At 50.4% G+C, this 26,406-nt stretch overlaps 2 protein-coding genes and 1 long non-coding RNA gene across 8 annotated transcripts in view; 1 reads left to right on the forward strand and 2 right to left on the reverse strand.

Annotated features, from left to right (window-relative positions):
- Nucleotides 1–26,406, reverse strand: part of LOC309352055 — a 266,510-nt gene that overhangs the window by 90,587 nt on the left and 149,517 nt on the right. The gene's annotated exons all lie outside the window — the stretch shown is intronic.
- The window catches only part of LOC309351849 (uncharacterized protein), a 156,740-nt gene that overhangs the window by 69,323 nt on the left and 61,011 nt on the right, over nucleotides 1–26,406 (forward strand). The window lies entirely within an intron of this gene.
- The window catches only part of IMPDH1 (inosine monophosphate dehydrogenase 1), a 63,166-nt gene that overhangs the window by 32,395 nt on the left and 4,365 nt on the right, over nucleotides 1–26,406 (reverse strand). For 4 of the 6 annotated variants that reach the window (XM_081879886.1, XM_081879887.1, XM_081879888.1 and 1 more), the window contains exon 2: nucleotides 9,301–9,399. In XM_081879886.1, coding sequence (XP_081736012.1) covers nucleotides 9,301–9,398 — 98 coding nt within the window. In that variant the 5' untranslated portion in view covers nucleotide 9,399. Of the gene's footprint in view, nucleotides 1–9,300; nucleotides 9,400–9,724; nucleotides 9,865–26,406 lie in introns of those variants that run through there. The other 2 variants (XM_081879891.1, XM_081879890.1) reach the window with 1 other exon arrangement.

A 26,406-nucleotide genomic window follows, 5' to 3' on the forward strand; every position in this document is an offset into this window, starting at 1 on the left:
GCAACCGCAAGACCCATCAAAAAAAAACCTCGGTCAGCCATCCAGAGGGAGCTCAGCCCCTCCCAGGCATGGGCAAAAAAGGAAATTAATTGCATTTGGAATGCATCCAAAATGGCACACACGCCTTTGCGTAAAAATTAAAGGGGGGTGGGAGATGAGGCTTCTCCAAAAACTGAGAAAAATGCTTCACAGGAATAAAATAAAATAAAAATTAAAAGGGGGGGAGCTGCTAAAATACTTGCTGTAGTCAGACCTTCACATGAGACCAACTCTCTTACCAGGAGGCAGAAAGGGACCTAACCCAGCAAACACTTACACACCCCTCTGTACCCTGAAAGGTCCACAAAGCGTCTGTTGCTCTTTGCCACCTGCCCTGCCCAGCTCCCCGTTAAAATTAGGGTGTCCTGCGTATTTTATGTTCCATAAACAGTAGGCCTCTTGCAGCGACCCCACTCTAAGTAAGGCATACAATGGCACAGTCCCGTGATTTGACCCCGGAGCTGACATCTAACAGCTGCCAATCGGTACAATCTGTGCCAAACCCGGACAAGACCGTCTCCGAATGCAGCAGAATGGAGCCCCCTGGGGTCCCTCAGCCATGTGCTGGGTGGTCTTGGGGACCCTGCAACTCAGCACCTCCAGAATTCATGGCTGTTTGGCACCGACAGCAGCGGTGGCCCTGAACAGGACCCGGGCCCAAAGGGGACAGGATTCTGTGTACATCCTTCCTCTAATCAATACAGATCAATTGACAGCTGCTTCATGCGCAATCGTTTGTGGAGGGCGTAGAGGAGATTAAGAAGCACAGCTTCCTCCGACCAGGCAGAGCTGAGCCATCAAGAGACCTCTCTTCCTCCGCGAATGTGTCCAATCCTCCTTTAAATCGCGCTTTGCACATGCACAGAAGCACCAGATGGCAACCCGCGCATTCGCAGATGCGGCACTGCGGGTTGCAAACGTGCCTCCCACACAGATCACATTTGCAATTTGAGCGTCCACTGTATTACTAATAATAATGTATTTCTTATACCCTGCACATCTGACTGCGATGCCCCGGCCACTCTGGGCAGCTTCAGAGAAAAATACAGAGGGAAGGGGGTGGGGAACCACCAAGCATTAAAGGAATGGTGGTTTGGGGGGGACAGGGGGCGGGCAGGTGTGGGGGACTCCCTGGCCCTGAATAGGGCAACTGTGCCCCTGAAGGACCAGGTGCGCAGCCTGGGGGTCATTTTGGACTCACAGCTGTCCATGGAGGCACAGGTCAATTCTGTGTCCAGTGCAACTGTCCATCAGCACCATCTGAGATGCAGGATGAGACCCTACCTGCCCGCAGACTGTCTGGCCAGAGTAGTGCATGCTCTGGTTATCTCCCGCTTGGACTACTGCAATGTTCTTTGTGTGGGGCTACCTTTGAAGGTGACCCGGAAACTGCAATTAATCCAGAATGTGGCAGCTAGACTGGGGACTGGGGGCAGCCGCCGAGACCATATAACACTGGTCTTGAAAGACCTACATTGGCTCCCAGTACGTTTCTGAGCACAATTCAAAGTGTTGGTGCTGACCTTGAAAGCCCTAAACGGCCTCGGCCCTGTATACCTGAAGGAGCGTCTCCACCCCCATCGTTCTGCCCGGACAGTGAGGTCCAGCACTGAGGGCCTCCTGGTGGTTCCCTCCCTGTGAGAAGTGAGGTTACAGGGTACCAGGTAGAGGGCTTTCTCAGTGGTGGCACCTGCCCTGTGGAACGCCCTCCCATCAGATGTCAAGGAAATAAACAACTATCAGACTTTTAGAAGACATCTGAAGGTGGCCCTCTTCAGTGAAGTTTTAAATGTCTGATGTTTTCTTGTGTTTTTAATATTTCATTGGAAGCTGCCCAAAGTGGCTGGGGAAACCTAGTCAGATGGGTCAGGTATAAAATAAGCAATTATTATTATTTTATTATTTTATGATGATGTCCTGAATCTTCTCAGAGGATGGAGGAAGGCACAAGGGGTGGCATTTGAACTGGGTGCAGAGCGGAAGACCACCCCACGAATTCAAGGCGGACGTGAATGGCAGTGGCAGAAATCCAAGAGAGATCCTTTTTTTGGCAGCAGCGGGATCTGCCAAGATGAAAAGCCGTTTCTTCAATTATTAGCGTCAAAGGATGACAACGTTTTCTTAAACCACGCGCTTACTCATTCACTGCTCCTCGTTCCACGCCCACCAGATTTGCACAGTTTGGGGGGAAACAAGAGAGATGAGAGATGCTCTCCCCAAAGCCACAGGCATGTGCATCCCTCCTCCTATCCTTGGCTTCAAGGAAAAGGCGGCACCATTCTCTGCAAGGATAACCAGAAGGATCTTCCCAATTCCTTCTTCCCTTCCTCTGATCTCCTTAAATTTCTGTGGTTTTGCTTCCCCTGCACCCAGAGCTTGAGGGCAGGAAGAAAGATCTCCACTACAAGGACCCGGAACAATCTGACACCCTGTCAAATTCAGATAATAATAATATAAAAATAAAATTTATTTAGACCCCGCCTTCCCCAGCCAAGGCCAGGCTCAGGGCGGCTAACAACCAATAATAAAAACAAGTTGAATGAATACAACTTAAAAACAAGGCACACCCTCCCTAAGCCACAGTGCGCCCGCAAAATGGGAAAAGGGTGCTGTTCAGAAATAAAGGGCTGGAAAGCTGGGAAACCTCTCCATGGGCAGGAATCTCCAAAGCGCCTCTCTGCCAGTGCGAGAAACTCAGATATATGCTAGCATTCGATTGACGTTGGAGAGAGACCGAGTTGAGAAATAAGTCCAAGGGTACATATTGATATAGGAATGTATTAGATAAAATGGAAATATACAATAAGAAGAGTACATTCATTTGTAAAAGAGGAATATACAACGGGATAGACAGGAAGTCCAAAGTGTTGGTACAGATATGACTTTGGAATAGTTTTTTGTCCTTGTTTCTTTTTTTTATATAAATATTTATTAAAGTTTTTAAATATAAATGCACAAATAATAAACGATCTTACTTCTATCACAACAATTTCATCACTTCTTTGGACTCCCTCGCATCTCCCGCTCCCATTTACATCGTTAAAAATTTTTTCCAAACAAATTATCAACTTGTTTACAATCTCATGTCCACTCATTCAAATATAATCTAGCACTTCTTCCAAAAAATTTTATATTTTCTTTAGTCTCACTTATCATCAAATTTAAATCTAATTTAGTGGTGGCCAATTTTTTATAATCTAGCATCCTTCTTAACATTCAACCAAATTACAATGTTTTTGTAGATACATCTTGAATTTCTCCCAGTCTTCCTCCATCTTCTCTTCTCCCAGATCACGGATTCTGCCAGTCATCTCGGCCAGTTGCATATAGTCCATCAGTTGCATCTCCCACTCTTCCAGTGTGGGTAGATCTTGAGTTTTCCAGTTTTTTGCGATGAGAATCCTTGCTGCCGTTGTTGCATACATAAAAAATGTTCGGTCCTTCTTTAGCACCTTCTGGCCGACAATACCCAGAAGGGATAGACAGGAAGTCCAAAGTGTTGGTACAGATATAACTTTGGAATAGTTTTTTGTCCTTGTTTCTTTCCTTTAGGTATATAAACTTTGTATATATGCTGAAAATTATATTATAATAAGCCTTGTGATGTAATATGATCATGATTGCCTATGTAAGATTAGAACGTTAATGAATAAATAAAACTCAAAAAAAGGAAAGGGGGAAAAAGAAACTCAGATATATAAACTAATTGCCAAATGGCAGCTTAAACCAAGGTTACGGTCACCACAATGGAACGTCTAGGCACCATTTCCCCCCCGTAGTGAGATTTACTATTTTTACTACTACTACTATTATTATTTTCATTTCTAGAGCACTTTATCTTTTAAAGAAAAAAAACCTCAAAGCTGCTTATGAACACATTAAGACGTCAAATAAAACTACCCCGTACAAAACAAATTCAAGCCTCAGGGCCAATATTTCAGAGCCTTCTCTAAGTGACTGCAAATGAGTTTATAGAACCGGATGGGGAATCGGCACCAATGATTGAAACAATGGAAGTCCTGCCCGAAATGAGGAGAGAAGGAAGGAACACAAACTCTGGCAAAACAAATTCAAATTAAGAGGGAGGATTGGGGGAAGGAGTTACCAGAAGAATGAAGACCAACATTAATACATTATTTTTAAATACATCAGAAAACAGAAGTGTGAAAAGGGGGGCCAAAGGGAGCAGAGGGAGACAGCAGAAAAGGGGAATGAATTCTTTGTGTTGGTCTTCACTGCGGAAGATTCTGGACAGGCGTCTGTGCCCAAACCAGTTTTGAGGTGTGTCGTGGTGGTTATTTTTTATTTTTATTTTTTAAAGAGGGGCATCTGAAGAATTAAGTCAAGCAGGAATGACAAGAGACGAAGGTCTAGGGCCAAGTGACAAGCGAAGGACAAGTCGCCGGGTCCAGATGGAAGACGTCCAGTTCTAACAGAAATGTGAAAACGCTGATCTTCTAATAAAAAGGGGCGGCTTGTTGCTAAAAATCAATTTCCCTCTTGAGGGGCTGGAAGGCGGCCCGTTTTTAAATGGAGGAATTAAGAGGGAATCACAGATCCACGAGCCCAGCACCTCTCTCTGGCAAATTTTCAGGCAGCATTGTTAAAAGCCAAATAACGGAACACATGGAAGAACAAGCCTGGGCAAAAAATCCAGCAGGGCTTTTGCAGCAGGAAATCTTCCTTCGCCATGTCCTGAGCATCAGCAACCAGGGAGAGATGGGGGATAATCTGGTATAAAAATCGTATGCAAGTAGCCGCTCCTCCCGAGTCCGATTACTTGGACATGAAGTCCTGCTGTACTTCCAGCTAAGTGTGCACAGGATCGTGACCTTGCAGCACAATCCACTTGCTGATAAGCACCGTTTTTTCAAAAAAAATAATAATGTGGAGGCAACGCCGGGTGGGGGAGGTTGACTGTGGTAATCTGATTAATGGATCATCTTCCATCATATGAGGAGAAGCTTAAACTGTTGGGCTTTTATGTATTGGTGGGCGGTGTAAGCAGAGGAACTCTCAGCTGTGCCAGAGCAAGAATGCAATTTATAGGAGTGCACACAGCAGAGCTAAACCACGAGATTCAGTCCCAGCTTGGATCAGACAATTCCAACGGCTTCTGGTCATGAAGGCTGAGCTCTCCCCTCCCTCTCTGGTCCCTCAGGATCGAGAAGATGCACAGCAAAGCATGGACGCAGCAGGATTTTATACAGCGGCTCACTAAGAAGTCACACTATCCATCACAGCCTGCTTGTGGGTTTTCTATGGGGGGGATTCGGGTTGGCTGCTGCTTCTGCCCTGTAGACCTGAAGGAGCGTCTCCACCCCCATCGTTCAGTCCGGACACTGAGGTCCAGCTCCAAGGGCCTTATGGCAGTTCCCTCTCTGTGAGAAGCAAGGTTACAGGGAACCAGGCAGAGGGCCTTCTCGGTGGTGGCGCCTGCCATGTGAAACACCCTCCCACCAGATGTCAAGGAAATGAACACCTACACAACTTATACATCTGAAGACAGCCCTGTATGGGGAAGTTTTTAATGGCTGGGTTTTTATATATATTGATAACTGCCCAGAGTGGCTGGGGCTACCCAGTCATTTGGGCAGGATACCATTATGATTACAATTATTATTATTATTATTATTATTATTATTATTATTATTACTACTACTACTACATTCTAGACCACGTGGGCCCTTATTCGCCTCATCCAGCTATGGGGCACTTCTTATGTTCTGAAGGAAATGGAGAACCAACGGGGTTCTAGGATAGTTCTGTAGGTTAGAGAGTGGCAATGATAATGCCAAGATTGCAGGTAACAGACAGCTGCCTAGAGACATTACCTTGCCGACAAAGGTCCGTATAGTTAAAGCTATGGTTCTCCCAGTAGTGATGTATGGAAGTGAGAGCTGGACCATAAAGAAGGCTGATCGCCGAAGAATTGATGCTTTTGAATTCTGGTGCTGGAGGAGAGCAAAGTTCTATTCCGAACTTAAAAATGGAAAGCGTAATGCTGGTGGTCAACAAAAGAGGTTTAAAGACTGTCTCAAGGCAAATCTAAAAAAATGTAGTATAAACACTGACAACTGGGAAACACTGGCCTGTGAGCACTCCAGTTGGAGAACAACGTTTACCAAAGGTGTCATGGGCTTTGAAGACACTCGATCTCAGGACATAAGGGAGAAACGTGCTAAGAGGAAGGCACGCTTGGCAAATCCACACTGTGATCAACTCCTGCCCGGAAACCAATGTCCCCACTGTGGAAGGACGTGTGGATCCAGAACTGGCCTCCATGGGCACTTACGGACTCATTATTAAAACCGTGTTCATGGAAGACAATCTTACTCGGCTACGAGTGAATGCCAAAGAAGACGCTGGAGGAGACTCTTGAGAGTCCCATGGACTGCAAGAAGATCAAACCTCTCCATTCTGAAGGAAATCAGCCCTGAGTGCTCACTGGAAGGACAGATCCTGAAGCTGAGGCTCCAATACTTTAGCCACCTCATGAGAAGAGAAGACTCCCTGGAAAAGACCCTGATGTTGGGAAAGATGGAGGGCACAAGGAGAAGGGGACGACAGAGGACGAGATGGTGGGACAGTGTTCTCGATGCTGCCCGCATGAGTTTGACCAAACTGCGGGAGGCAGTGGAAGACAGGAGGGCCTGGCGTGCTCTGGTCCAGGGGGTCACGAAGAGGCGGACACGACTAAACGACTAAACAACAACGAGACCATTGATCCCTAAAACGAAAAAAATAAACAATGTACTGCAGTCACACAATCAATCTGAGTCCACGGAGTCGCAAAAACAAAATGAAAAAGCAGCTTAAACAAAAACGCAAAATAAAGAGCAAAAACAGACAGACCTGAGCGTGGCACCCAAAACGGAGCACGTTCGGCTTCCAAAAAAGGTTCACAAACCGGAACACTGACTTTCGGGTTTGCAGTGTTCGGGTTCCAAGTTGTTTGACTACCAAGCCGTTCAAGAACCAAGGGACAACTGTATAGCTGGGACCACATAAAGGATCTTCATTGGCTAGATCAGGTTTCCTAAACTTGGGTCGCCAGGTGCTTTTAGACTACAATTCCCGGGTTCTGTTAGCTGGGAATGCTGGGAGCCGTAGTCCAACAACTCCTGGAAAAGACCCAAGTTTAGGAAACACTGGACTCAATGACCCTCAGGGTCCCTCCCAACTCTTCAATTCTATTAATCTACAGAGCATGCATTATTTACTTTCTCCCCATAAACGCAACATTTGGGAGATATCTGCTGAAGCTACTACTCTTCAGATAAGGATAAGAACTTAGGGAGAGGCTGCTGGATCAGGCCAGAGGCCCACTGAGTCCAGCATCGTGTTCTCACAGTGTCTAACCAGATGCAAGCAGGATCCCAGCGCCAGAGCATCTCTCCAGGCCTGAGATTTTCAGCAACTGGGATGCAGAGCCGTCCTGGCTGGGGGCCTCTGAGAGCCCCCCCCCCTTGAGGATTACTTCCCTGGACCAGAAATGGCCTGCCTGGAACTCACAGCCACAGGATGTGGTCATGAACACTGGCACGACTTGCTTTTCTTAAAATAAAATGAAATGAGTATCCTAGGGGAAAGGAAAAGTCCATTCTTGGTTGTGAGCCCATCACTGGCAGAAATGCAGCCTCCGCTATCTGAGTGACGGAAAACGCCAGGCAGCAATGGAGCGTTCGGGGCCTGGGAGGCGGCTGGATTGCAGCAAAACCGAGGCTCCCAAAAGCCAGGCTGGACACAATATTAAGGGCTCAGGAATCTTTCTTTCCCTGCCATTGAACCCAAAACGCAGACTCAAACCTGAAAGCTGAAATTCTTATTAATGGATCGCCTTTCCCCACCCAGGCCAGGACTCAAAGCAGCTACTACAACTTAAAACGGCACAGGTGAAACCCAAAAAGCTAAAGGCGCGTCAAAGGTGAATGATTTAAAATGCAATGAAATGTAGAATTAAAACCACAGATCTGTTTTAAACGCAGGTGGCAAAAACAGCACAGGACTATCGGAAAGCCTTTTCTTTCCAAACAAAATGCAGTCAGTTCCCAAAGGCCTGTTGGAAAATCTTCACCGGCCAGCGGAAGGACAGAAAGGAGGGAGCCAGTCTGGCTTCCCTCAGCAGGGAGTTCCAAAGTTTCCTGGGAGAAGCCACCACCGAGAAGGCCCTCTCCTGCGTCCACACCCAGAGGGATTGTGAGGGGGGTGGGACCGAGAGAAGGGCCCCCCTGAAGATCTCGGAGCCCGGCAGGTTCGCCTGGGAGAAGATGGTGGTTCAGACAGCCCAGGCCTGACAGTATCGGGCTCTGGGGGTTGTAACCCGAAATTTGGATAGGAGAAACCCTTTCCACTCAAATTCACTCCAAGACCCGTGGGTGAAGATGCACCCAGCCAGACCCAGGAAGAGGAGGCTGCCCATTTGGGAATATTTTTGCCCTCTACCCGCCTCCCCGCCAACCCCAAAGGCTCAGCAAATTCCTCCTCCCAAGGCTGTCACCAGGTTCCTCAATTAAGAGTTGACTAGGAGGTTTTGCGCAACAAACCTGCTTCCCCCGATGATTCTCTCTTTTTGCAAAAAAGGAAAGCGATAAGGAAAAAAACTTTGGAAAGGCAGGGAGGGATGACACTTGCGTTGACGCAACACCGAGTAATCTCCCCACAAACGGACTGGAATGAAAATGCATTGAACAGCCAACGCTGCCTAACATCCCTGCACCCAAATCAGAACAAACAGCGGCGTCTCCTGGAAGCGCAGAGAGTGACAAGCAGCCCATTTCACAGATTCCCATGCAGGAAAAGCAAGGCAGGCCCTGTTGGCAGTTGCAGAGGTCTACAGGCAGCAGAGCCAACCAAGGGGTCCCCCAGGTCGCTGCCACATTTCAAAGAGGTAAATGAGAAGGACATTTCCGCCATGCGCCATCTGCTCTTTGCAGGGCCTGGCCAGAGATTCTGATCCGGAGATTCAGGTTGGGCACTAGGTTGGGGTTGACTGCTGGGGGGGGGTATGCAGCGGACTGTGTGGGGAGGGTCCCCTTGGGGTCAGGAGGAGGACCCCCGCCATCCATGCAGGGAAGGGGGTCCTTGGCATGGGGTGATGCCAGCCGTCTCCATCCGTCCCTGGCGCTTGGGCAGGTGGCGCGGAGACGCCCTTCCTAGCCAGGGACCCTTTTCCTGGGGGTGCCATCTGCTGGGGGGCCCCAGGCAGGGTGCCAGCTGGGAGCCACGTGGGGGAGGCCCCGGCCCCTTGCCGCCCCTTACTTGTAGGTGAGTCCGTCGGCGATGGCGAAGAGCTGCTGCGCCGTCAGGCCGTCCTCGGGGACGTAGCCGGTGCCGCCGCTGATCAGGTAGTCGGCCATGCTGCGGAGGCAAGGGAGAGAGGAGAGAGACCGTCAGCGCTCTGCACATGCTCAGGGGCCGCCTGCCCAGCCAAGCGGGCGCGGGCCGGAGCAGGAGCCGCGGGGGCCGGGCGGCGGGGCTGGCCCTGCCTGGCGCACGGACGAGGGCGCACGGCGCCTGCCCGGGGAGTTGGGTGGGTGCTCGCTCGGGCACCCGGGGCGCCCAGGGGCCGCCGATGCCACCACCAGCAGCAGCCGCCGCCGCCCCGCCCCGGCCCGGCCCGCTTCCTGCCTCCTCGCCTCCTCCCGGGCCGTGCGCTCCCCCTGGCGCAGCCCGGCGCGCCTACCTGAGCGGCTCGCCTTCGCCCATGGCGCCGCCGCCGCCGCCGCCGGGCCGGGCTCGCCTCCGCCGCCGCCGCTTCCTCGTCGTCGTCGTCCGGCGGGCGGGCGGGCGGGCGGGCGGGGGGCTTCCTCGGTCCGCCGTTGGCTGCGCTCGGCGCCCGCCCCGCGCTCTCTGCGCCGCCGCCGCCGCGCAGCGGAGCCACCAAGCGGCGCCCAAGAGGAAGAGGAGGAGGGCGGAGCGCGGGGCGCGGACAGCCCGGGAGGGCGGCTCCTCCCTCCGGCGAAGGAGGGAGGGAAGGAGAAGGAGGATGGGGAGGAAGGGAGGAAGGAAAAGGAAGGAGGGAAAGAGGAAAAGGAAGAAGGATGGATGGAAAAGGAAGGAAGGAAGGAAGGAGAAAGGAAAAGGAAAGGGAAAAGGAAGGAAGGAGGGAGGGAGGGAAGAAGGAAGGAAGGAAGGAGGAGATGGAAGGAGGATGGGAAGGAAAGAAAAGGGGGGAGGAAAAAGAAGGGAGGAGAAGGAAGAAGTAAGGAGGATGGGGAGGGAGGAAAAGTGAAGGAGAAGGGAGGGAGGGGGGAGAAGGAATGAAGATGGAAAGGAAGGAAGGAAAAGGAAGGAGAGAAAGAGGAAAAGGAGAAGGATGGAAGGAAGGAAAAGGAAGGAAGGAAGGAAGAAAGGAAGGAAGGAAGGAAGGAGAAAGGAAAAGGAAGGAAGAAGGCGGGGGTTCCTGCTTCCAGGTGCCCAAGGAGGCCTCAGAAGGAGCCCCCATCCATCCTCTGGCCACAATTGTGCTGCCCCTCCCCCAAAGAGGAAGCGCAGGTTTTGGGTCAGGCAGGCGCCGCTCTTTGGGCAGAAGCAGACAGGCTGACAAGCAAAGGAAAGGTCTTTGGCATCCAAATGTGGGGAACCAGCGAAGGACTTGAGGGTCTGAGAACCCAGGTCGGAACGTCGGAGCGACGCTGGTTTTAACTGGGGTCAATAGGCAGGCTGCTCCCCATTGAATCCTAGGATTGGGGAGCTGGAAGGGACCGTGAGGATCATCTAGTCCAGGGATCAGCAGACGTTTTCAGCAGGGGGCCGGTCCACTGTCCCTCAGACCTTGTGGGGGGCCGGACTATATTTTTTTTGGGGGGGGGGAAGAGAGAACGAATTCCTATACCCCACAAATAACCCAGAGATGCATCTTAAATATAAGGACACATTCTACTCATGTAAAAACACGCTGATTCCTGGACCATCCGCGGACCGGATTGAGAAGGCGATTGGGCTGGATCCGGCCCCGGGCCTTAGGTTGCCTACCCCTGATCTAGTCCAAGGCAGGAGTCTTTTGTCCAATGTGGGACTCAAACCCAGGAGCCATTTTACAGAATCCTAGGATAGGGTTACCAGAAGTCCCCGGTTTCTGGGGACAGTTCCCAGATTCACCAATCTGTCCCCGGACAAAATCTGTCCCCGGAATGTCCCCAGATTTATGCCTGGGGACTTCCGGTGGGCAACATGGTGGGCGCCATGGCAGTGAGTAGCACTGGAGGTCCCGGCCACATCAAAGTTCCAGCCAGCCAATCCGCTGGCTGGTGTTGGGGCTATTTAAACCGAGGCACAAGCCAGAGAGCTTCGTTCTGGCTCACTTCCTTGATCAACGCTCACCCCGAACTCGCGCAGAAGAGCCTGTGGCGCTCCAACGGGCTCTGAGCCACTCGGCTGCCTTGTTATGTACTGAAGTTCTCACCCTGGGCCAGCAGGGGGATACTGTAGATAGTTTCTACTCAGGTCCACATATGCAAATAAGGGATCGAAAGTGACGTTCAGTGATTGGATAGTTACAAAAAGTTGTTACAGTTACGTTGTACTGGAGCTCTATATAAGCAGGCTGGCTGAACCCTTCAGTTCAGTTCTGTTCTGGCCTGTGAATAAACAAGAGCTGTTTGAAGAATCGCTGTGTCGTCTGATATGTTCACCCACAACTTAACATGCCTTGTGTATGTGTTTTAATGCGTGTTTTCCCAAGACCAGAACGCGCCTCTATTCAATCTCTCTCCACACACAACCCGCCCCCTTTTTTTTAAATTTGCATTTGTGTGTTTGTAGATGGGTTTCTCCGCCTGCCGTGTGCTGAGGTGTGCGCTCCACAACTTTGGGGATTCCCCCCCCCCAAAAAAAAAAAATAGGTCAAGAACTTTGGGCAACCCTTTTCTAAAACAATAAAGCATGGAATTCAGGAAAAAAAGGATAGAGAAAAAGAAAGTGTCCCCGGATTCCTTGAAAAAAATCTGGTAACCATATCCTAGGACTCTGCCTTGCTTATTTTAATCCTTGGAATGTTTTAAATAGTTGGGTTTTTATATTTAAAAAAAACCCTTCTGCTGATAATTTTATTGCTTTATTCATTTGGGAAAGCGCTTTGAGGCTGTTGGGCCTTTTTAAAAACAAGTGGGATGTAAATCTTAAGGAGAAAATAAATAAACAATCAAGTTTAGAAATGCTTTTTAAATTTAAAAAACACACATACTGATGTTAGGCAGTGCTGCATTTTGCATTTTGGGGCAATTGATCAGCCCTCCCCCCCCCTTTGTGGACAGCTTGATGAAGTGGGCTGCATCTTCAGCCGTGATAAAAGGGTTTCGGGTGCTGGAAATACTCTTTGTTGTTTTGCTGCAATGGATTTGCATGGCTGTTTCCCCACCCACCCCCGCCAATCTGATAATAGGGTTGACCTTCATTCCCCAGAAGCCATGACAACTGCCGGGAGAGTCTCTTTAATATTATTGAGAAGCGATATGGTAAAGGTAAAGGGACCCCTGACCATAAGGTCCAGTCGTGGCTGACTCTGGGGTTGCGGCGCTCATCTCGCTTTATTAGCTGAGGGAGCCGGCGTACAGCTTCTGGGTCATGTGGTCACCATGACTAAGCCGCTTCTGGCGAACCAGAGCAGCGAATGGAAACGCCGTTTACTTTCCCGCCGGAGCGGGACCTATTTATCTACTTGCACTTTGACATGCTTTCGTACTGCTAGGTTGGCAGGAGCAGGGACTGAGCAATGGGAGCTCACCCAGTCGTCGCGGGGATTCGAACTGCCAACCTTCTGATCGGCAAGTCCTAGGCTCTGTGGTTTAACCCACAGCGCCACCTGCGTCCCAAGCGACACGGTAGCCATCACCTGATATCGGGTGGAGGACGGAGCAAACTTGTTCTCTCCTGCTGCGGAGAGTAGGACTCGAACCCATGGCTTCAAGTTACAAGAAAGGAGATTCCCACTAAATCCAGGATTGGGCTGGATGACCCTTGGGGGTCCCTTTGACTCTACAATTTCATGGTTCCATGAGGGTTCTTGTGATTATTATTATGCTTTCCTGCGCTCAAGTCATGCGCTTGTGGAGAGGCCAGGATCTCCGCGCAGTAAATTGGCCTAATGGACCACGAGGTGCTGAATTATTCCAGACTCACTTCCTCTGCTGCTAAATTCCTTCCTCACATGATTTCAGAACTTGCCGCCATTCAAGAATCCCTTTAATTTCATTTACGGACGTCAGAAGAGCCCCGGGCTGGATCCTGCCAGTGGCCCCTCTTGTGCAACATACTGTTCTCAAAGTCCCCAAGCAGATGCCCATTCTGGGAGACCCGCAAGCAGGATCCGGGCCGCCCTTTGCAAAGGGGCATGGCTCAGGGAGAGGACACCTGCCCCGCATGCAGAAGGGCCCCAGGTGCAATCCCCAGCAGCAGGGGATCTCCAGGCAGGGCTCAGGGAAAATCCCTGCTTGGAAAATCCACTGCCAGTCAGAGCAAGCACTACTGAACTGGATGGATCAATTTATTACCTGTTTACTACTCATTATACACCTCTTGTCTGTAAGGTGGAGCCGGGGTGGGGGTGGGGACACAAGCGGTTTACGAAAACAATAATAAAAGTATCCGTAAGAAACGTTAGCAGCAGTTATTTTAAAACTTTTCAAAAGTGGAACTAACAATAGGCTAAAAGTAGATTAAACCACGGACGCGGGTGGTGCTGTGGGTTAAACCACAGAGCCTAGGACTTGCCGATCAGAAGGTCGGCGGTTCGAATCCCTGCGACGGGGTGAGCTCCCGTTGCTCGGTCCCTGCTCCTGCCAACCTAGCAGTTCAAAAGCACGTCAAAGTGCAAGTAGATAAATAGGTACCACTCTGGTGGGAAGGTAAACGGCGTTTCCGTGCACTGCTCTGGTTCGCCAGAAGCGGCTTAGTCATGCTGGCCACATGACCCGGAAGCTGTACGCCGGCTCCCTCGGCCAATAAAGCAAGATGAGCGCCGCAACCCCAGAGTCATCCGCGACTGGACCTAATGGTCAGGGGTCCCTTTACCTTTACTTTTAGATTAAACCACACATCGAGTTTCTAGATGTCTGGGCGGGCTAGTCTAAACAAGAATGCTTTCAGCAGGTTCCAAAAGGCTTACGGTGCTTGATCTCAATAGGCGAGGAGTTCCAAAGGGGAGGCGACTGAGTTCTTACAAATGCGGACAGGGGACTATGGGCACCTGTAGCAATGCCAGTTCCACCGATTCTAGCAGCCGCGTGGGCACATCTGGGGCAGCAAATTGGCAGCCCATCTGAGCAGCCCAGGTGTTCTGTGCTGGCAAGGCCTTGCCTGTCAGCACTTTTGCTGCAGCATCCTGCACTCACTGCAGCCAAACACGATGGCCTGGTAGCAGAAGGCAGCTCTAATCCTGTGGTCAAGGAAACCAGCCTGAGCCTGACTGCAAAGCAAGGAGCAGAGGAAACCTCAGGGGGCAGAAAAAAACCTTGGGACTCGGATCTTGAACTCGTGACTCAAGCCAGCTCTTCCCCTGACTCCTTTCCATCTGTATGAAAATATCAGAGGAAGTGAAATCAATCCAGCGAGCAAATTCTGCCCATGTGGTTTGCATTTAATTTCCATTTCAAACTCTTGCAAACCTCGATGGTTCTTTTTGGGCGAGGCTTCCTGGGCTGCCCTGACCTTACCGACCAAACTGCCATCACACACTTCCTTTTTTTCCAGCCAGGAAAAGCTGGTCAGGTCCAAAGCACAAGGTTTTCCTTGGCTTGCAAACAGGAGTTTCATTTATGTCCCCCGAGGAGAGTCTGGAGTTCGAGGGAGAAATCGAGGCGAGCAGATTGCGTGCCTGGTGCTCAGGCCAGCCGCTCCTGGGCTCAGCACCCCTTGTCAAAGGGGCTTGATCCTGCAAGGGGAGGCACTGCTTCTTAATGCAGCCACAACTTTCAATGTGTGCACCCTGGCTGCGTGTACTCAGCACTGACACCAATGCACTCTGCGCATCCTCAGAGGCCGTTCTCTTTCTTTCCTTCTTGGGGTGAGCCCTGGTGCTAAAAGCCGCTTTTGGAGTGGAACTGATACTCAAAGGGAAGCCCTAGAGACACTCCTCTTTCCTGAGGGGTTTGTTGGCTGGGAATGTGAGATTTGGCCTCCCTGCCTAAGGCTGATGTGCTCTGCCGTCCCCCCAAGAGCAAAGGCACCAGGAGTCCATTCACCAGTTCAGCAGAACCGCGTCCAACTACATTTTGGGGTTCATGAGTCACTGGCCAAAGGGCGGCAGCGGAATTGATACAGAGGGAGAGCGATTTGGGCTCCTTTTGCTCCAGGGCCTTGCCTCGACTTCTGTCTTGAACACCTGGCTCTGCTTGGGGGAAATTATTATTATTATTATTATTATTATTATTATTATTATTATTATTATTATTACTCTCATCTGGCTGGGTTTCCCCAGCCACTCTGGATGGCTTCCAACAGAACATTAAAAACAAAATAAAATTTCAAACATTAAAAACTTCCCTAAACAGGGCTGCCTTCAGATGTCTTCTAAAAGTCATGATTCTAGATTCAGGTAGGTAGCCGTGTTGGTCTGACGCAGTTGAAATAAATTTAAAAAATTGTCTGGTAGCACCTTAGAGACCAACTAAGTTTGTTCTGGGTATAAGCTTTCGTGTGCATGTATCTGAAGAAGACAATTTTTTTAATGGTTTCTAAAAGTCAGATAGTTGTTTATTTCCTTGATTTCCTTGGGAGGGTGTTCCCCAGGGTGGGTGCCACCACTGAGAAGGCCCTCTGCCTGGTTTCCTGTAGCCTCACTTCTTGCAGGGAGGGAACTGCCAGAAGGCCCTCGGCGCTGGACCTCAATGTCTGGGATGGATGATGGAGGTGGAGACATTCCTTCAGGGATATTATTTGCAAGCCAAGAAAAATCTTTCTGCCATCGTAGAATCATTAAATACCCCAAGGGTCACCTAGTCCAGGCCCCTGCAATGCAGGAATCTCAGCTCCAGGATCCAACCTCTGCTTAAAAACCTCCAAGGAAGGAGCGAGCGTCCACCACCTTCGAAGGGAGTCCATTCTACTGTCAAACAGCTCTCGCCAGCAGAAAGTTCTTCCTCAGGGTTGGTTGGAATCTCGTTCCTCATTTGGATCTGTTGGTTTGGTTCCTCCCCTCCACAGCATCAGAGAACAAGCTTGCTCCATCTTCCGTGGGGCAGCCCCACAAAAATTTGAAGAAGGCCGTCATATCACTTATCAGACTCCTCTTTTCCAAGCTAAACATACTCAACTCCTTCAACCGTTCCTCATAAGGCTTGGTTTCCAGACCCTTGATCCTCTTGGTCACCCTCCTCTGTACACCTTCCAGCTTGTCAACATCCTCCTTAAATTGGGGAGCCCCAAACTGGAAACAGTATTCCCAGTGTGGTCTGACCAAGGCAGAATAGAGTGGGACTATGACTTCCCTAGGGATGCGGGTGCCACTGTGGTTAAAACCACTGAGCCTCTTGGGCTTGCAAATCAGAAGGTTGGCAGTTTAAATCCCCGCAACGGGGTGAGCTCCTGTTGCTCTGTCCCAGCTCCTGCCAACCTAGCATTTCAAAAGCACGCCCGTGCAAGTAGATAAATAGGTACCGCTCTGGCGGGAAGGTGAACGGCGTTTCCGTGCACTCTGATTTCTGCCACAGTGTTCTGTTGCGCCAGAAGCAGTTTAGTCCTGTCTGTGGACCAACGCCAGCTCCCTCGGCCTGAAAGCAAGATGAGCGCCGCAACCCCATAGTCGCCTTTGGCTGGACTTAACCGTCCACGGGTCCTTTGCCTTTTTACCTATGAAGGTAAAAGGTATAGGGATCCCTGACCATTAGGTCCAGTTGTGACTGGGGTTGCGGCGCTCATCTCGCTTTACTGGCCGAGGGAGCCGGCGTGCAGCTTCCGGGTCACGTGGCCAGCATGACTAAGCCGCTTCTGCCGAACCAGAGCAGCGCACGGAAACGCTGTTTACCTTCCCACCAGAGTGGTACCTATTTATCTACTTGTGCTTTGACGTGCTTTTGAACTGCGAGGTTGGCAGGAGCAGGGACCGAGCAACAGGAGCTTACCCCGTCATTGCGGGGATTCGAACCGCCGACCTTCTGATCGGCAAGTCCTCGGCTCTGTGGTTTAACCCACAGCACCACCCGCGTCCCATTTTACCTATAGCCGGGGTTTATTTTAGGGGGCAGGCTTTATTGTAGGGGCAGAACCGAGTTATCTACGATGCAATTAGTCAATTCGTTAAGTACTTTATTTATTTATTTAGTTGATGGGGGGGGGGGGCAAGTGGCTTCCTGCATTCCCCTGCCTTCACCCATAGTGCCCAGACCTGGATACAGGAATCTTTGTGAAGTCTGACCAGGGCAGAATGGAGGGGTACCGTGTCTTTCCTGGAAGAATTGCATCTGGCAGGATGATTAGGATGGCCGTCCCTATGCAGACACTGGGTTAAAAACAGCAGCGCATGCCCCTCCTGGCCTGTTTGCTCAGGGTCTCCTGCAATGTTGATTAACAGCTTCCTCCTTGCAATGTCATAGAATCCTAGAGTTGGAAGAGACCACAAGGGCCATCGAGTCCAACCCCCTGCCAAGCAGGAAACACCATCAGAGCACTCCTGACATATGGTTGTCAAGCCTCTGCTTAAAGACCTCCAAAGAAGGAGACTCCACCACACTCCTTGGCAGCAAATTCCACTGTCAAACAGCTCTTACTGTCAGGAAGTTCTTCCTAATGTTTAGGTGGAATCTTCTTTCTTGTAGTTTGGATCCATTGCTCCGTGTCCGCTTCTCTGGAGCAGCCGAAAACAACCTTTCTCCCTCCTCTATGTGACATCCTTTTATATATTTGAACATGGCTATCATATCACCCCTTAACCTCCTCTTCTCCAGGCTAAACATGTCCAGCTCCCTTAGCCGTTCCTCATAAGGCATCGTTTCCAGGCCTTTGACCATTTTGGTTGCCCTCCTCTGGACACGTCTCCCCTCCTTATTGCTGCAGCCATAACAATGGGCAACCTCTGAATTGTACCTCATTTACAGGACAGTTCCTGCTCCAAAGAGAGGGCTTTCATCGCGGGGTTTTCTCTCATTTTTGTCCTCAGCAAAAAAACTAAAAACATAGCAGGTTTGTAGCCAGCATACATGTACCTTCTGACAGTACCTGCCTGGTTTCCAGAGGCCCGGAGTTCCAAAGGGTACACAAAAGGTTTGCGCTCTTACAAATGCGGAGCAGGGTTTTGTGTGACCCCTGTAACAGGGCCAGTTCTGCAGATGGTCCAGCGGACACTGGTGGGCTAAACTGGTCCCGAGTTGTTAAGGTCTTCATATACCAGGAGTAAGTAACACCTTGGAGTTGGCTCTGCAGTGGGCAGCGGGCATCTGAAGACCTGAAGAGGCAAGAAGCTGCCCCTCACAGCTCCTTGGGTGCTGTGCCCCAGCAATGCCAATCAGGCCAGGGGGGCCCCACCCCAAAGTCCGTAGCCGGACAAGCGAAAGAGGACACCTCTGCTGCCCTCCAGTGGCCAGACGGGGAACCTCAGGCCCACTTGCACCAGCCGGTTTCCCCAGTGCAATTGCAATTGCCCAGTCACTGGAGAGGGAAATAATAATAATAATAATAATAATAATAATAATAATAATAATAATAATAATAATATATTATTTATACCCCACCCACCTGGTTGGGTTTCTCCAGCCACTCTGGGCGGCTTCCAACAGAACACTAAAATACAATAACCTATTAAACATTAAAAGCTTCCCTAAACAGGGCTGCCTTCAGATGTCTTCTAAAAGTTTGGTAGTTATTTTTCTCTTTGACATCTGGTGGGAGGGCATTCCACAGGGCGGGCACCACCACTGAGAAGGCCCTCTGCCTGGTTCCCTGTAGCTTTGCTTCTCGCAGGGAGGGAACCGCCAGAAGGCCCTCGGCACTGGACCTCAGTGTCCAGGTAGAACAATGGGGGTGGAGATGCTCCTTCAGGTATACAGTGGGAAGGGACCCAAGGATCATCTGGCCTTGGCCGGGGAGGGTGGGGTGTAAATTATTATTATTATTATTATTATTATTATTATTATTATTATTAGTCCAACGCACTGCAGTGCAGGGATCTTTTGCCCGAAGTGGGGCTCAAACCCAAGTTCCTGAGATTAAGAGTTGTCTCTGCAGGACTGCTGTTTCAGAAGGGGATGCTGGAGGCTTTTAAGGAGAGGTTGGGTAGCCATCTGCCAGGAATGCTTTGGTTGTGATCTCGGCATTGTCGGGGGTTGGACTAGATGACCCTCAGGGGTCCCATCCAACTCTACAGTTTTATTGTTCTTTACCATCTTATCTTGGCTGGCAGCCTGAAATAAGCAGGGCATGGGAAGGTGGAGAAATGTTCTCTGTTTTATTTCCACAGAGCAAGCTGATTGTTTTTTTCTGGGCTAAAAAGTCCCTTTAAAGGGGGGAAGTGGGATGGGGGAAGAGTTTGCAAAGCTTCGCTGGCCATTTTTTAATGGTTTCCTCATTTATATCCTCCAGCTTTGCCCTTTATTGAAGCTCTTGCTGGTGACTCCATTGTGACCCACACTTTAAGCGTGCAATATTTCCTTTTAATGAGGTTCATCCCGACTTTTAAACTAGAGAATTGTACTCATGGCTGCCAGTTCCCTCCTCCCAGAGCGCTGCCTTGCTGCTACTTCCCTTATGTTTATTATCGTGCTGTGACGTGGTTTTAATTCCTTATTCTTAGCTGCCTTGAAACACTTGTAAAAGACGGGATTGGGTAAATCCTGGAATGAAAGAATGAATGACTCAAGCCAGGGTTGAATTTATGCTTCTTCTGTTTCCCAATTTAAAGTGAAGCTGTGTGTCCACCCCCCCCCCAGCTTGCACTCCAACAAAAAGACTACATTGAGAATTTCTCTCTCTCTCTCAGAGGAGTTCACCATCACCCCGTTGTGTCTCTGTGTGCATAACCAACCTGGATGTGGCTTCTTCAGATAACTGGGCTGTGCCTCTGAGTGATCGGCCAAATGAGCCAGTTTCACCCGCTCCAGGGAAACAGCAGAATCATCTGCGTCAAGCGCAGCCTGGGGGGGGGGGGCAGGCTGGGGAGGCCAGCCCAGAACGGTGAATCACGCAGAGACAGAGCAGGCAGCCTCCTCTGAGGACCCTGGGATCTTTTCTTGAATCCGTTCTCTGGCAAGATGCTTGCTGGGCAGGGATCTCTGCTCCAGGGGGCAGCACTTTGCGTACAGAAACACATCTTTTCCGTTTGCAGAGCTGTTGCCTGTCTTTGAGTCTTTGGCAGGAAGAACAACAAAGCCGTCTCTCTTGGGACAGCGCAATTTATTGCGGCATCAACTTTCCTGGACTCTCATCTCTCCCCTTCGTTGAATGGATCCTGGGAGTCAGGGTCCAGCTTCTCCAGAATACGCGCACTGCGTCTTCTGAATGATGTCTCCGCCTGAGGTTCTTTCCTTTGTTCTCTGTGCAGGGCTGCCCTTGCACCTCATTGTGTGGGATGCTGCAGCCCAATTGCTGACAGCCGCGAGGTCTCGTCAGTCTGTAACACCTGCGCTCAGAAATCTGCTCTGGCTGCTGATTTGCTACCGGGCCAAGATTAGTATACAAAGCCCCTGGGACCAGTCTGCCTACGAGATCGCCTCACCCCGCATGTGGCCACTTCACCTCTTCAATCTTCACGAATTATGGGAACCGGATCCCCGTCCTCTTGCCAGGCGGGTCTTGAAAGGTCCAGGAGAGCCAGGGGGAAAGGCAGGCAGCCTCTCAGGCCCTGGGTGCAGGCTTGCAGGCGGCAGAAGCTGGTTGTGGGCCACTTCCCATTAGGCGCCACTTCCCATTAGGCGCAAATCCCTGGCTGCAATTTTTAGGAAGGAGGAAAGAGGGTGAGCCCACATGGCCAGGTCCCACCCTCTGGCTGGGACATAGGAGAAGAGTTTGCTTCTTGATCAGCCCATCCAGTCATCACAGTGGCCAAATACCTCCAGGCATCAAGATAGACTGCCCCTGGCCCTGCAGGTTCCATAAGAACACAAGGAAAACCCTGCCGGATCAGGCCCATCTAGTCTGGCATCCTGTTATGGGAAGCCAGACACCAGTTATGGGAAGCCCAGAAGCAGGATCTGAGCACAAGAGTAACTCACACACCCCTGTCGTTTCCAGCAACTGACATTCAGAAACATTGCTTCCTCCTGCTGGGGAGGCCCGGCCCAGGCGTGATGGCCAGGATCCACGGACCAGGTGGCCAACACCTTATCTATGCCCCCACCTCCAGGCTGCCTTTCCTCCCAAAGTACCAATGAGGTGCCGTTCAGGGTTGACCTGTGCATGGCACAAACCACATGCACAGTTAACCTGTGGAACTCCCTCCCACCGGAGGCAGGGACTGCCACCAACTTGGTTGGCTTCAAAGGAGGGTTGTACAAATTCAGGGAGGAGGAGAGAGGCAGATGATGGCTCCTAGACATGTTGGCTCTGCTCTGCTTCCGCAGTCGGACTGAGCAGTGCTTCTGAATGCCAGAGATGGCAGGAGAGGAGAGTCTTGCTCCCGGTGGAGTGCAGGATCAGGTTTAAGGTGCTGGTTTTAACCTTTAAAGCCCTATATGGCCAAGGACCCTCGTAACTACGGGACCGCCTCTCCTGGTATGTCCCACGGAGGACCTTACGGTCTTCAAACAAAAACATCTTGGAGATCCCAAGTCACAGGGAGGTTAGGCTGGCCTCCACCAGAGCCAGGGCTTTTTTGGCGGTGGCCCCGATCTGGTGGAACGCTCTGTCACAAGAGACTGGGGGCCTGCAGGACTTGACATCTTTCCACAGGGCCTGCAAGACAGAGCTGTTCCACCCGGCCTTTGGCCAAGGCACCTCCTTTGGCAATCCTCATAGAAATCTAGCCCAATGGTTGCCATTGATTTGATTTGAGCTGATTTTATAACAATTTGATTTTAGAATGCTGTATTACTTTACTGTTGTTAGCCACTCTGAGCCCAGCTTTGGCTGGGGAGGGTGGGATATAAATAAATTATTATTATTATTATTATTATTATTATGCTCAAATCTTGCATACAGATTTCCCAGGGTGCTGGGCTAGATGAAAGCCCTTTTGCCTGATCAGCTTCTTCAGCCCTCCTCTCACACTGCAGGAGCAGAAAGAGAGTTTCCCTGTACGGCTCCCCTGCCAGGCTGCGCCCGCGGCTGAGGCTTGTGTACAGCTGCAGGCCGGCAGCTCCCCAGTGCCCAGAGCAGCCTGGCACAGTTAATTATGCCCCAGGAGAGGCAAGCAGGAAAACAGCCCCATGGCAGCTAGCCTTGTTTTCGTGCCAGAGAAGGAAGCCTCTCTGGCGGCAGCAGAGGCGGGTAAGCCTGCCAGCCAGCTAGCTGGCCCTCGTTCCCTGGCACCCGCTTGAGAAGAGGCTGCTGGATCACTTAGGGGCCAGCCAGATGCCTATGGTGGAAAAGCAGGATCTGAGCACAAGGGCCACACTCTCCCCTCCTGCAGCTTCCCACAACTGGCATTCAGAAGCACCGCTGCCTCTGACCTCAGAGGTCAGAGCAGAGCCATTCTGGCCAGAAGCCACTGATATCCCTCCCCTCCGTGAATGGGCCTAATCCTGTTTTATAGCCCATTGCTGCCTCCTGGGGGAGCCATTCTATGTGCCCATTACCACGAGGCCTCCTCTCTCAAATGCTTCATTGATTTCGTTTGCCAAATACCGTGTTTTTCACTCCATAAGACACACTTTTTTCTTCCTAAAAAGTAAGGGGAAATGTCTGTGCGTCTTATGGAGTGAATGCGTGGTCCCTGGAGCCGAATTGCCCAGGAGCAAAAAGCAGATTGTGCTTTTCTTTTCTTTTTTTTAAGAGGGAAGTGGGTGTTGAAACAAAGCCGCTGATCGTTTGCCCATCAGGGAGAGAGATAAGGGACGCTAGAGATAAAGGAGGCTGCCTGGGAGGGGGGAGGTAAAGACAGCAAACTTGCAAAGGGGGGAAACAGGAAGACTAAAGCAATAAGGAGAGAAATTAGAAGAAAAGGAGGAGCAAAAAACTGCTCCAGCTAAGGAAAAGACACTAAGGCAAACAAGAGGGAAGGGAGTGTTGAAAGGAAACAGCTGATGGGTGGGATCGGGGAGAGAAATAAGGGATGCTAGCTGTGGCTGCCTGGGAGGGGGGAGGTAAAAGCCCATGGATCCTCAGAATTTTTGCACTGGGTCACCCCCAATTCACCATCAGATCACATAGCATGTCCATGGCTTCAGCCTGCACCAAAAAAATCACGCACCCGCTGTTGCATGGGGCCGCAATGGCACAAAAACATGGTTACAAAGCATGGATCCAAATGGATCCTCAGGATTTTTGCACTGGGTCACCCCAAATTCACCATCAGATCACATGTCTTTGGCCACAGCATGAGCCACAAAAATCATACATCCACTGTTTCTTTTAGAATATTTTTTTTCTTGTTTTCCTCCTCTAAAAACTAGGTGCGTCTTATGGTCAGGTGCATCTTATAGAGTGAAAAAAACGGTATTTGCCAAATGTGTGTGCAATGGACACACTGTTATTTAACACTAGGTGGCGTTTGGGATTATTGCTTTTGACTGACAGCTGACAGGCAGTGAGCGGCATTTGATGGCATTTGACAGTTTCTGAGCTCACCCACCTTCCCCGAAAGCTGGACCGAATCTAGTCCAAACTGTTCAAATTCTGAGACGGGTATCAGATGGAAAACGGAGAAATCTGAAATGTGGGCAAATCTTCAAGGTGCTTCTGTTCTACCTGGAAACCTTTGCAGCACAGCTCACAGAAACGTAGAGGGAGCCCCAGGGGTCATCTAGTCCAACCCCCTGCAATGCAGGGATCGCAGCTAAGCTCTTGGTGACCTCTTACTATGGAGGCAACCTGGCTGCTCATCCCACTAGTTCCCTCCTTTGACCTGATCTCTGTGGGGCCCCAAGTCCTGACGGGACACCACTTTGGGGGGCAAACTGCTTGGGATCTGAAAGGGATTGGAAGCTATCTGGTCCAGATTGGGAGAAGGGAGGCGAGACACTCCCTGATCTCCAAGGACCACCCTATTCTTTTTTTATTACTATTAGCAAAAAACATGCAGAAAAAATAAACAGAAAAAGCATATGTAAAAAGGAAAATAGAAAAAGAAAAGAAAAAGTAATCTTACAATACTTTTTCTTTTCTTTTTCTATTTTCCTTTTTACATATGCTTTGTAATGTTCTTTGACTGATATAGATCTTATCTTATATATAGTGAAATTGTTTAGAAATCTAAGATTTATATACTAATGTAGTTATACAATAAGGTAAAGGTAAAGGGACCCCTGACCATTCGGTCCAGTCTTGACCGACTCTGGGGTTGCAGCACTCATCTCGCTTTACTGGCCGAGGGAGCCGGCATACAGCTTCCGGGTCATGTGGCCAGCATGATTAAGCCGCTTCTGGCGAACCAGAGCAGTGCACGGGAACGCCGTTTACCTTCCCGCCGGAGTGGTACCTATTTATCTGCTTGCACTTTGATGTGCTTTCGAACTGCTAGGTTGGCAGGAACAGGGATCAAGCAACAGGAGCTCACCCCGTCATTGCGGGGATTCGAACCGCCGACCTTCTGATCGGCAAGCCCTAGGCTCAGTGGTTTAACCCACAGTGCCACCCGCGTCCCATTCTTTTTTTATTACTATTAGCAAAATAACATACAGAAAAAAACAAACAGAAAAAGCATACGTAAAAAGGAAAATGGAAAAAGTAAAGAAAAAGTAATCTTACAATAAATAAAATAAATAAATTCCTTCCAGTAGCACCTTAAAGACCAACTAAGTTAGTTCTTGGTATGAGCCACAGGCAGTCTATGGGCAGGAAACGGAAGCCCTCCAAGCAGCCCAGAGGTCTGGGGGCATGGGGAGAGGGAGGCGCCCCACCTTTGCCCAGGGGAGCAGCAGCTGGGGCCACCCTGGATAGGCCTCTTCCCTGCTGGCTCTGCTCAGCCCATCGCAGCCCGGCCACAATTAGCAGCATTTGCTGCCTCGGAGATTAAGGTCTCCAACGTCACTCCTCTATCCTGCGGCAGAAATAGCCAGGAGCAGCTTTGCGGGGCAAGGGTGCACCAGAAAAAGGTAGGCAGCGTTTCCGGAGGGGTCCGCAGAAGCCAGTGTCCTGCCCTGGTTCTCTTAACGTGTGCGGAAAGCAGAGCCAGAAGAAGCATGCGTTTGTGTGCGTTGGCAAGTCCATGTGCACCTCACAGTCTTCCGCTGGGCAGTAGATATTCTCTGTCTGCCTCCCCACTTAATGCAGCTCTAGGCTCCTGTTGATCTACTCAGAAACAGACCTTGTTAGCATTGCAGCGTCTGACATCCAGGAACTGGACCTCACCGATTTGCGCGGCTCCAAATAAATTCCGGGCTTTTTACAAAGTTACTGAAGTGCGCTGTGCATTTGGCACCTTAAGTGCCCAAAAATGGGACAAGGAAATTCTTGCTTAGAATGCTTTTGGGGCTGGGCATGTCACCAGACCTCATGGAGAATAGATAAGATAATCCTTGCAGGTGCTGGTGGACTCCATCCCCTGGTCGCCTTCCTAGTTTTCCATTGTCAAAGGCAGGAGGGACTGCTGGAGAGCGCCCCCCCACCTTTCCCTCCCAAAACCCCCCCAGTTCAGTCCTGCAAAGAACTTGAGGAAGAGCTGTTTGCTGCTATCTGAGGATTGCTGTGTATACTGAAGGCTATCTCAGGATTGAACCACCCTGTGATCTTTAAATAATAATAATAATAATAATAATAATAATAATAATAATAATAATAATATTGCAGACGGTCCCAGGTTCAGTTCTCCATGGCAGGGCTAGGAGCAGACCCTGAAGCCCTGAAGCGCTAGCGGTGTTCCTACATTGGGGCCCAATCCACTTGTCTGCCCTCGAAGGGTCAAGCCCAAGGCCAGCCCAGATGAGCTGCTTTCCTCCTCAGCTACCTTTCGACAGACAATAGCTGAGGACCTCAGAGCGCTGTAGACGGCTGGAGTCGATTCTCCTGCTCCCACCCCGCTATTCTCTGTGCTTTGTGGGGCTCAGGAACCCTGCAAAGCAGGTTTGACCAGGCAGGGCAGCTGGAAGAGAGGCCCCCCCTCTTTCAAGGGGGGAGAGGGTCTCTGGATGGCTCCTCACCATGACGCCCACACTCTGCCTCCGCAGTGAAGAGGCAGCAATGCACCTGAATAACAGCTGCTGGAAATGGTAGGATAGTGCTTTTCTGCTCAGGTGCCAATTGCAGGTTTCCCAGTAGAGACATCGGGCTGGCTACTGTGAGAACTGTGTTGAGCCACTGGCTGGATCCGGCAGCCAGGCTCTTCTCATAGTCCTACTCTCTGCA

Source organism: Podarcis erhardii (assembly GCF_964252035.2).
Source record: "Podarcis erhardii genome assembly, chromosome: 10".
NCBI lineage: Eukaryota > Metazoa > Chordata > Lepidosauria > Squamata > Lacertidae > Podarcis > Podarcis erhardii.